Raw genomic sequence first — 11218 nt, forward strand, 5'->3', positions numbered from 1 at the left:
TAGCCTTTACAACCACTTTAAAGTAAAAATAAATTGAGTACTACAAGTCAGGTTTTTTTTTTAATGATTTATTAAAGGCTTCTGGACAGTTTTTTGGTAAAAGTAACACATAGAATAGAATATAAATCCACCAAGATTTCGAAAAAAAAGAAGAATATTTCTGTGAGAGACAACATTTTGACAGGTTTGTAAAGCAACAGCGTCATCCTAGTGCAATGATTTTATTTTCCAAATTAGTCGGTACACTTTATTACTTTTAGGTCTGGGTAACACTGCCAAGTTAAGACAATTATAGGAATTGATTTAATAACAGTTCAAAGTGCAAAGGTATGCAGTAACCCATGGCAACAGATTTAACCAATCTTAGCAGAACTGTAACTATGTGTGATGGGTCCTTCTAGCAAAAATATTAAGGGGTCTCCTACTTCTTTACTCTTCTCATAGGAAATCCAGCTAGTGATATTTATTGATTAACAAATGTATAGTGGTTAGAAAATTGCATTTGTATTTCATTTATCCAAATATATTTTCCAAATTCTATTGCTACTTGCATAAATTAATATGCAATGTTGGGACCGCAATGATGCCGAGCCCCATAAAAGTTGTATGGTTTTCTATGGTTATAATTGCATTTCTTTATTTCTTATAGACTAAGATGATGTTTTTGATGGCAATGATGGGTTACTAAACAAATTGTCTTTTTCTCTGTTACTGAATAATCTCAATAATGTAATTGCATATCAAAATAGTATACCTCAGCATTTTATTGTTTTAACACTTATTTAATTTACATGGCACAATATGAGGCTGCTGTCCTCTAAGCTCATTTTTGGTGTCTCTCAGTGTTTTCGGGAGGCTGTGGTGGTTGTTGATATTATTTGCGCACCTGAGTTACGGCCACCACCAGACATAAAGCCAGTTGGTTTCTGGTTGTTTACAGTGTAGCTTCCACCACCAGTGGCTTGTCCACCACTAAAACTGACTCCACTTCCACTGCCAACACCGAAACTACCTCCGGTGCCAACTCCGCTTCCACTGCCGACACCGAAACCACCTCCAAATCCATAGCCATGGCCTGCTCCACTGTTGGTACCATAGGTTGAGCTCACTACAGCTGTCAAAAGAAAATATCACTTGGTTTTATATACATTTTATATATTTTTTTCCACCTATAAATAATAATAAACTTAAAAGTACAACTTACATATGCTTACTGGGCCAACACCTTCTCCAGCCAACCTGTATAAAAGGAATAAACAATTATAACAATGAAACTAAACCATTGTGATTTAACAGTTGCTTGGTTCTAAGGATTCAGTAACCAAACCAGAAAATTGATGTTTGCGTTGCACAGCTAATAGACTAAAAATTAATTCTAAGGCCCTGTACACACGGGCAAGAATCTCGTCAGGAAAAAACTGTCGTTTTCCCTGACGAGATTCTTGACAAGAATCTCTTGCCGCCCGATTGTACACACCGACCTTTCAAAAGAACCGCGATTCTCTTGAAAGGCAAGGACGCAGTGACGTCATTGTGTACGACGAGCATGCACTCGTCACATTCGATGCCATCGCCGCCATCTTGCTTCACCATACCTATGCCGTGGAAGCTATTGTGCATGCGTCAAAGTCATTTGGAGAATGCGCAGGTTTCCACGGCTACAGGTAAGTATACACACTCTCGGGTTTCTCGTTGGGGAACAGGTCGTCAAGAATGTCGATGAGAAAAAAGAGAGCAGTTTTTTTTTCTCGTTGAGATTCTGGCCAGATTTCCAGACAAGAAACCTGAAAGGCTTATGCACACCAATGGTTTTCTCGGCAAGAAGCAGTTTTCTTGCTGGTTTTTGCCGAGAAAACCCATCATGTGTACAAGGCTTTAGTTTTAACCCAACTGTCTGTATAGGGAACACAGGTTTGTAGACCCAGCAGGATTAACAAACAACATTATCGCTACCAATTTATTTGTTGGATATTACCTCTGGCAATCCTCTGAATTCAACTCTATCCAATCTATCAAATTGCACTTTTTAAAAAAAATCAGCGGCTGGCTCCCTGAACTACAGCAAAGAGTGGGATTCTGATAATGTAAGCAACCTTATATGGACATATGCCCATATTTAGACACTAGCATTTACTAAATACCAGAATACTTTTATATAATGTACTTGTTTTCAGTACCTGCTCTCCTCTCCTTCTAGAAGTTTCCTGTAGGTGGCAATCTCAATATCCAGAGCCAGTTTGACATTCATCAGCTCCTGGTAGTCTTTCAGTTGGCGAGCTATGTCCTGTTTGGCCTTCTGCAGAGCATCTTCTAGTCCTGCAAGCTTTTGCTTGGCATCTTTTAGTGCAAGCTCGCCACGCTGTTCAGCATCAGCAATTGAAGTCTGTAGTTTGGCACACTGAGAGTATAAATAAAAAATATTAGAAAAAGGCCACTTTTAATAAGACAAACATAAACAAAAAACAAAATCTGTTTAACATATGAAATGCTGAAATCAGCTATGCCTGCAAGTTAAACACCATTGGGCAAGGGCCTCAATGCAATTTTCAGGATATAGCGGACTGCCCCTGTAACAGTGAAAATAATGTAAGCAAATATAAATTTTGTAGGTGGCAGAAAACCTTAGGCCTCGTACACACGACCGAACATGTCTGCTGAAACTGGTCCGCGGACCAGTTTCCGCGGACATGTTCGGTCGTGTGTACGGCCGACCGGACAATTTTCCGACGGATCGGACAGGTTTCCAGCAGACAAATGTTTCTTAGCATGCTAAGAAACATGTCCGCTGGAAGCCTGTCCGTCGACGACTCACCGGACATGTCCGCTCGGCCAAAAGCCCTTGCATGCGTCGAAGTGATTCGACGCATGCGTGGAAGCATTGACCTTCCAGGGTCACGCACGTCGCCGCGTCATCGTCGCGGCGACGGCGCAGCCACGTCACCGCGTATCCTGTCCGTGGGGATTTCGGTTTGATGGTGTGTACAACCATCAGACCGAAATCTCCGAGCAGACATGTCCGATGAAAGCGGTCCGCGGACCGTTTTCATCAGACGTGTCCCCTCGTGTTTACGGGGCCTTAAAGCTACAAAAATGTGTGTTCATCTAGATCCTCATGAAAAAATGCCAAATTTGGCCTGCCAAAGGAGTCGTTGTTTTTAAATAAACCTTTGTAATTACTACCAATAGAGAACCATTTGTGGGTTGAGAGGTGTAATTTGCGCCAAGTAAAGCCAGCTGTGGTGTACTGTATGAGGCTGGTCATAGAAATGCAGCCTAAATTAGCAGATGGAGATGTCTAAATATTGTAACAGTTGCCCAGTTGTTGCCTATGTATTGTAACAATTGTCCATTTGTTGCTTAGGTATTATAACAGTTGACTGTTAGTTGCCAAGGTATTGTATAAAATTGCCCATTTGTAGCTGATGTTTTATCAGGATTGAAAAATGAAATAGTTGCGCACTGCCCCCTAGTGGTAAGTAAAAATGAAAAAAAAAAATTGGAAAAGCTGCAGCTATCACCTAAGTGTTCCCACAGTGACCGTATCAGGAAGATCCTGCCAGTAACAGGTGTTCCAGGTTCACTGGCACGCAATCGCGGGTTCCATGTGAACTCTGCTGTCTGCTCTACAGCGTTCTGTATGCCTTACCTTATCTGAAACCTGTACCTGTGTTTACCCAGCTTACCTGTGACCATCCCAACCATCTGCCTGCACCTAACCTTCGGCATATTTGACTACTCTCCTGCCTGTTCCTCTGATCCTCTGCTGCCTGCCTGATACCTGACCTGGCCTGCCTAACCATTCCTAACGTGCATCCTGCTTGTTACTGGTTCTCGTCCATTGCTCCAGATCCAGCCTGCAAAGCCTGTCAGCTTTTACAGTCTGTTCCTGGTTCCGGTCCACTGTTCCAGTTCCAGTCTGCTAAAGCCTGTCAGCTGTTCCATTCTGTTCCTGGTTCTGGTCCACCGCTCCAGTTCCGGGCTGCTAAGCCAGTCAACCGTTCGAGTCTGTTCCTGATTCCAGTCCTCTACTACGGATCCAGCTTGCTAACCTGTCAGCTGTCCTGTTTCTGTCTAGTATAGTCTTTTCCTAGCGAGTGTTTTTACATCTGACAGCTTAAAGAAAGATAACGATCTCTAAAGATTCCGCTTTTAAAGTACCTGTTTCTTCACGCTGTCAATTTCAGAGCGAAGTCTATTTATTAAACGATTCAGCTCAGCAATTTCAGTTTTTGTGCTTTTCAGATCATCTCCGTGTTTTCCAGCAGAGACCTGAAGCTCTTCATACTGCAAAAATAACAAAAAATACAATGTTACTGTGGAAATACAACTCGTAAAACCTATAGGAAAATTGATGAAGGACAGTTTCAAGAGCAAGATGGATATAGTTCCAGCAGTTGATCTTAGGCCCAAGTTCCCCCTAAGCATTTGTGCTCAGAAGACATTGTGCTATACTCATTACCAAATGAGACAATGTACTAACTTAAAGGGGTTGTAAAGGAGTTTTTTTTTCTCATAATAAGCATCCTTTACCTGCAGACATTCCTCTTTTCACTTCCTCATTGTTCGTTTTTGCTCAGAAGTTGCTCTATTTCTTCTCTGTTCTGTTCACTTCCTGCTTGTCTGATTTTACTGACCACCGTGATGGGAGGCTTTACTGCGGTGGTCAGTACCGTGCTCACCCCCTCCAGGGAACTACAGTACATCTGTGCGGCAGGACACTCTCTACGTGTTAGAGACTTCAAGGAGGTGTAAATTACTGGGCGTGCCGCAATTCATACTGGGAAATGTAGTTCTTACATGAACGAACGATGCAAACCAGGAAGTAAATGAGAGAACAGAAACTAGAATGCCGGAGGTGATATAGATGAAGGAATTTAATAGGTATTTACTTGTTTTTTAACAGAATCATTACACTATTCTGTCTGTCTACCTTGCAGACATTAATTTTAGGCATTTTTTTTTCCTTTAGTGACCCTTTAAGTTTTGAACAAACTAAGAAAGCTCCAACAATGTGTACAGTACTACAGGCATTTAATGATATCAACTATGGAACAGGTGTCCAATGGACAAGAGTAGATGTAATCCCTCCTGGGCCACCGTCATACCTTAAAGCAGAATTACAGTTTCCTTTTAAATTAAAACTCCCTAGCCAAGCAGGTTGTGCTTGGCTAAGGGAGTGCTGCTCTTGCTGCAATACTCACTTCCTCTATGGCATTGTCCCTCACAGAAGCTGCCATTCAGCCTACTTCCTGTGAGCCCCAACCATCATGAACACTCCCCACCTGGGGTGTATCATCAGGTCAGCCTGGTCTCACAGGAGAATGGTGAAGAAAGTGGCTACATATCGTTATGTGATTCCCCTCTCTGTGACATTGAAAGTTCACCAATTGTGGAAGAGAGTTACGCTTTCTTATTGCCCTGACAGTGAAAAAATGTTCTTCCTGCTTCTCCTCCCGGCCATCCAGGAAGCAGGTCTTAAGACCCAATCGATTGGCAGAGAGGAGAACCAAACATATTGGCTGGTACCGAGGAGGATGCACAGGGAGATCCATGAGATGGCCATCCTCATTGGAGTGATCTCTCTTTGCATTGGCGCCAACACACAAGCCAGAGCCCGACTGCAAAAGTACCACCCACCAAGGCCAGTGGCAGCAAACTACCCGACACCCACCCACCAAAAAAATGGAGCACCAACCGCCACTGGGTTTAACCATCAAGAAGATTTGTGTGATTGGGTTAACTACTTTGGAGGATGGATTTAAGATACTTTATAGTAATGGGGAAATCTAAAATAAAGGTCAAAGCAGCTTTGAATAGGAAAGATAAATCTAGACATTTATATCAAACTAGGCTCCATTAATTAACACAAATGCAATAATTAAATAAGGGACCTACTTTGTTTTGATACAGGGCCTCGGCTTCTTGCCGGCTTCGGTTGGCGATCTCCTCATATTGAGCCTTGACTTCTGCAATGATGCTTTGTAGGTCTAGAGCTCTGTTATTGTCCATGGACAGGATGACTGAGGTATCGGAGGTCTGACCCTGCATCTGGGCAATTTCCTAAAAACATGGCAAGAAGTACAAGCATATCCAGTTCAACCAATAGAAGGGAAACAAGTATACAATCCTATATTCACAATCCTAAACCCATAGTAAGTATAAGTAGTAATAGTATTAGTAAGGCATCTAAGAACTATGGTTCTATGACCCTCAAAATGTCACCACAGCTCCTTAACAAATCAGGATCATAAATTCACTATGTTAGAAGATAGAGGTAAAAGAATGGATAGTATCACACCATAAATAAAAAAAAATATTGATAATCAGATGTACTAGGCATTCTCTATAATGGAGACACTACAATCCATATTATGCTTTCACAATGCTCCTGGGGGCTGCTGTCAATTACAATTAATCAATTCATTTCCAGTAGCTCATACCTGCATTCCACTGTAAACTGTGTACCGCATCAACTTTAGATGCTGCGGAGTGACTTATTTTGGCATCAAAGTATGCAGAGATAAGTAACATGTGAATGTGTTGATGCCTGCTAGGATACTTAATTCTGTAAAAGTTGGGGGATCAGTTGTTGCCTACCTTTGTGACACAGGCTACATCCAAAACGACAAAACTACAGATTTACATACAGAGTCTTACAGTCACCTTCCTTTTGACTATCGGTTGCAAATTATTCACAAATCAGTAGACTCTACTACCAGAAGCCTATCACTGGTGTTTTCTTACACACAAAAGGTTGGTCTTTGTAACAAAAGATCCAAGCGCAGGGGATTTGAGTATGAAACTTAGTGATTGAATTTAGAGAAATGGAAAGGACGATAAGAGCTACAGACAGAATCAATGTGAAAGTTATTGCTAGAGTTACAGGATGGGTTAGTTACAATGAGGGTCAGGTGATGGGGACCTTAGGTATCCACCTCAATGCCAGAAGCTCTACACTGAAAACTATCAGCATTGCACTCAGTGTAGGAAAATCAAAAACTGTCATATTTTTAAAGGTAACTAATGGCAATATATCTGTATATGTAAAGTGCATGAAGAATTGTATGAAATATATTTGATAACAACAATTGCTAAATACCGCTTCATATAGGGCCCTCAGGAAGTTGATCTCATCTGTCAAAGCAGCCACCTTGGATTCTAATTCCACTTTGTTCGTGTAGGCAACATCCACATCCTAAGATAAGCATGAAGTAATATTTTATTGTATATCTGATTCATGGAGTCTTACATGGTTTGTTACATACTGTAGCAAAATACTTTCATATATATATACCTTTTTGAGTACCACAAACTCATTCTCTGCAGCTGTGCGCTTGTGAATTTCATCTTCATACCTGTTTGAAATAAATTTATAGTACAAATTAGCCAAGTATCATTGTTTAGTATGTGTAAAGCTAAAGTTGCTTTATTGCATGCAATTGAAGAAAAAGCTTGTTTTTGACTGACAGAAATGTCATACTTTAATCAAAACCAGTCTTGTTTCTTGGAAATGATTGCTAATGGCTAAACAAATAAGCCAGAGGGAGCTTTTCCCTCTGCATAGCATGGGCGTTTGCCTAATTTAATATCATAAGTGAATGGGATAGAATGTTTTACACATTCAAAGTGTATCAAGCAATGCAGCATATAAAAGGCCTGCATTTTCATGATACAGGGCCTAGAATAATAAACACAACCTAGAGACTTATGTTCTATAAATTTAGCCCCAGTAATGGTGCAATTAGATCACACTGCATTTACTTACTTGGCTTTGAATTCTTCTACAGCATCTTGCATTTGTTTCAACTCTCCATCCAGACGTGACTTATCATTTACTAGACTGTCCAGCTGTCTCCTCAATGCATTAATATAGGCTTCAAAGAGGGGCTCGATATTATTCTTCACAGTCTTTACTCCTTGCTCTTGTAAAAGTTTCCATTTTGTTTCAAGCACCTTGTTCTGCTGTTCTAGGAATCTTACCTGAAGTGTAAAATAAACATATATGTTTGTCACTTTTCTTTTTGTTTATTTTCTAAGAAACATGATATTATGGTTTAACAGAAAAGGTAATGAGCCAAATGATCGTACAGGGAGTAACTGTGGCCATAAGTTTACAAAACAGGTGCAAAGTTAGAAGCAATGATAAAAAAACAATTTTTGATGGTAAAAAGCATGCAAACAATGGAGCTGAATTACTAAAACTGAAGAGTGCAAAATCTGATGCGGCTGTGCATGGTAGCCAATCAGCTTCTAACTTCAGATTTTTCAATTAAGATTTGACAAAAAACCTAGAAACTAATTGGTTTCAACAGCTGCACCAGATTTTGCACAGTTTTAGTAAATCTACCCCATTGTTTCTTTGGCTTACTCAGGGTAATATGTGGCTGAATAGTATAGTCTCTATTAGGCTTCATTTCCACTGGCGTTTTTACAGCCACTTTTCTGAGCATTTTTTACAGCTTAAAAACGCCTGTCCATGTTATTCTATGGCATCATGCCCACATAGGCGTTTTTGAGCTGCAAATGGCATAGGCGTTTTTGAGCTGTAAAAATAACGCAGGACCAGGGCGTTCTGAAGCTCCAGAGTAGCGCTGTAAAAACGCCAAACGTTAAAAAACGCTCAAAATGCGCGAAAACGCCCAAAAACGCTCAAAAACGCTACCGCGGCATTTTTAAAGCTGCAGCTCACAAAATTTTTTTTTTTTTTTTACAAAATAAACATGGACAGGCGTTTTTAAGCTGTAAAAAAGGCTAACAACAGTGGCTGTAAAAACGCCAGTGGAAATGAAGCCTAAGACTTTATAATCACAGAAAGTCTAGATGAAAATCACTTAAAAGCAGTTCAGAGACACAAACATCTACTTATGCATATCCTCATAAAAAGGTTCCCTCTTAGTGAAGTTCAGGGTAACTGGTAACACAAATTGTAACACAAATATGTAACACGGAAGAGATCCAAGGCCCAATAACAAAGGGCCACCCCACTGGAAATAAAGTACTCTGGTAGAAATTAGGGAGCTGCTCCTTACAGTAGCAGGGACTAATAAAGACGATGTGTGCTATTAGGCCCCTTGCACACTGGGGCGTTTTTCATGTGGTACAGCGCTAAAAATAGCGCTGCTATACCGCATGAAAAATCATGCCCTGCAGTGTTCAATGTGAAAGCCCGAAGGCTTTCACATTGAAGCGGTGCGCTAGCAGGAGCGCACCAAAAGTCCTGCTAGCCACATCTTTACCACGGTATAGGAGCGGTGTGTTCACTGCTCCTATACCGCGCCTTCCCATTGAAATCAATGGGAAAGCGCGGTAATACCGCGGTATTAACCCTTTTTCGGCCGCTAGCGGGGGTTAAAACCTCACCGCTAGCGCCCGAATATCATGGTAAATACGACGGTATAGCCGCGCTACAAATAGCGCGGCTATACCGTCACCGCGGCTCCACGCTGCAATGTGAAAGCAGCGTTAGGCTGCTGGCCGGTGCCCACATGCCAGTTCTGACTGTGGAGAGCCTTTCACCTGGCTGCAGATCACTTATTCAGTTATCTCTGCCTCATCAGGTAAGGCCTCTGTGAGATACTGAGGGAGAGAAACCAGAGTAAAGTCCCATACATACTATCAGTTTTCCTGCAGTTTTTCTCTTCAGGTTTACCAAAACCATCTAATATGAGGTCAAACCTTAAGAGTTTCAATTTGTATGCAATCAGGCAGGCCCTTGCACTACATGGTTTTGGTAAACCTGAAGAGAAAAACCTGCAGGAAAACTGATAGTGTATTATTTTTCCTGGGTGTGTCCACAAACCCAGGGAGTTGCGGGAGAGGAAGTTGAAGGGGCCTTAGTCTGCATCCAAGTATTGTGAGGAAATCGTCACGTTACCACACTGGTATAAAAGCAATATCTAATCCCAGTAGGAGTTTTGAAGGAATTCTGAATTTCATAGAACTCCCCATACAGTTATTTGTAGGGACCCCTTCCCTAAACAGCAGCATGACTGTTTAGGGAAAATTAAGAATATACTTGTTTTTCGTCCCAACCATTACAGTTATAATAAAATATCATGGGATGCAAAAATTTCACTAGCAGGTGCACTACAAATGATATTTAGAAGTACAGCTCTCAGAAAAATATAACCTAGGGAGAATGTGAAGTCCTAAGGGTTGTAAAATGCAGTGAAGATCATCTTTGAATAAGTGTACTTACCTTATCGATGAAGGATGCAAACTTGTTGTTCAGAGTCTTGATTTGTTCTCTTTCTTCTATACGCACTTTTTGAATTTGTGGGTCAATTTCCAAATTGAGAGGAGCTAAGAGGCTCTGATTAATGGTAACTTGTTGGATCCCCCCTGGTGGGCATACAGGAAATCCAGAACTACTACCGAATCCTTGGCCAGTGCCAAATCCAGAACCTTGTCCAAACCCTGCTCCGGCACTAGCTCCATACCCAGAACCACTTCCAAACTGGGACTGTAAACCTGTAGGAATGGAAATTTTTCGACTTCCTCCCAAGCAATAAAGACTTCTGCTACCAAAGCCACCAGAGCCAGCATGGCCAGCACCAACACCTCCACCGCTGGAGCGAGAGACAGAGACTGAGCTGAAGTTATTTCGGTTTGCCACAGATGGAACAACAGAAGCACTGCTTGTACTTTTCCTTGTTCCTCCAAGAGAGTATGTAGCTTGGCGAGATACAGACATGATTCTTGCTAGATCTGTGTTTTTGAAGATGAGCTGAAAGCAATAGTAGATAGCTCAGTGGATGCTCTAACAAAGCTTCCCCTTTTATTTGTCTCAGTGTGTGGGTTTGGTCACAGGGTTGACAATGTATCATCGTGCCACAATAGTGGGTTTGGTATGCCTCCTAGCAATCTAAACACTGAGCTCATCTGATTAACTCACGCCTTGAAAATTAAGTGTAAATAAATCTGTTTGCTAATAAAATGATTGACCATTTCAAAATTTGCTGATTACAAGTAAATACAAGAATCCTTTTTACAGAGAGTTGAGTTTTGAAAGTTGCATCACATAAGGGCTCTTACACCAAGATAAGAAAATTAAAGTAGTATTTATATTTATTCAGAAAAAAACTAGGCTGTTATCATTTATAGCATAGTTGCATATAGTTTAAAAAAATTCAATTAAATCAAAATTTAAATGGGTCTTTATATAAAAGGTTTTTTGTTTGTTTAGTGGGGAAGGATTAATCAAATTTTGTCCAGTTCA

General features: G+C 40.9%; 1 protein-coding gene across 1 annotated transcript; it reads right to left on the reverse strand.

Annotated features, from left to right (window-relative positions):
* Positions 1-205: 205 nt before the first annotated feature.
* Positions 206-10767, reverse strand: LOC120929292 (keratin, type II cytoskeletal 5-like). The gene is made up of 9 exons (XM_040340618.1): positions 10199-10767; positions 7766-7980; positions 7295-7355; positions 7100-7195; positions 5896-6060; positions 4159-4284; positions 2178-2398; positions 1205-1239; positions 206-1114 (listed from the first exon to the last, which is right to left on the reverse strand). Exons 1-9 carry the CDS (start codon positions 10691-10693, stop codon positions 840-842), a joined length of 1689 nt encoding a protein of 562 aa, XP_040196552.1. The 5' UTR covers positions 10694-10767; the 3' UTR covers positions 206-839.
* Between the last annotated feature and the right edge of the window lie 451 nt (positions 10768-11218).

The sequence above is a fragment of the Rana temporaria genome, chromosome 2 (genome assembly GCF_905171775.1).
Source record: "Rana temporaria chromosome 2, aRanTem1.1, whole genome shotgun sequence".
In the NCBI taxonomy this organism is placed as follows: Eukaryota; Metazoa; Chordata; class Amphibia; order Anura; family Ranidae; genus Rana; species Rana temporaria.

Coding starts and splice junctions, on each gene's coding strand:
- LOC120929292 (XM_040340618.1), bottom strand. CDS start 10,693: ATGTCTGTATCTCGCCAAGCTACATACTCTCTTGGAGGAACAAGGAAA. Junction 7,981..10,198: donor TTGCATCCTTCATCGATAAG/GTAAGTACACTT, acceptor TTTACACTTCAG/GTAAGATTCCTAGAACAGCA. Junction 1,240..2,177: donor CTAGAAGGAGAGGAGAGCAG/GTACTGAAAACA, acceptor CCTTTTATACAG/GTTGGCTGGAGAAGGTGTTG.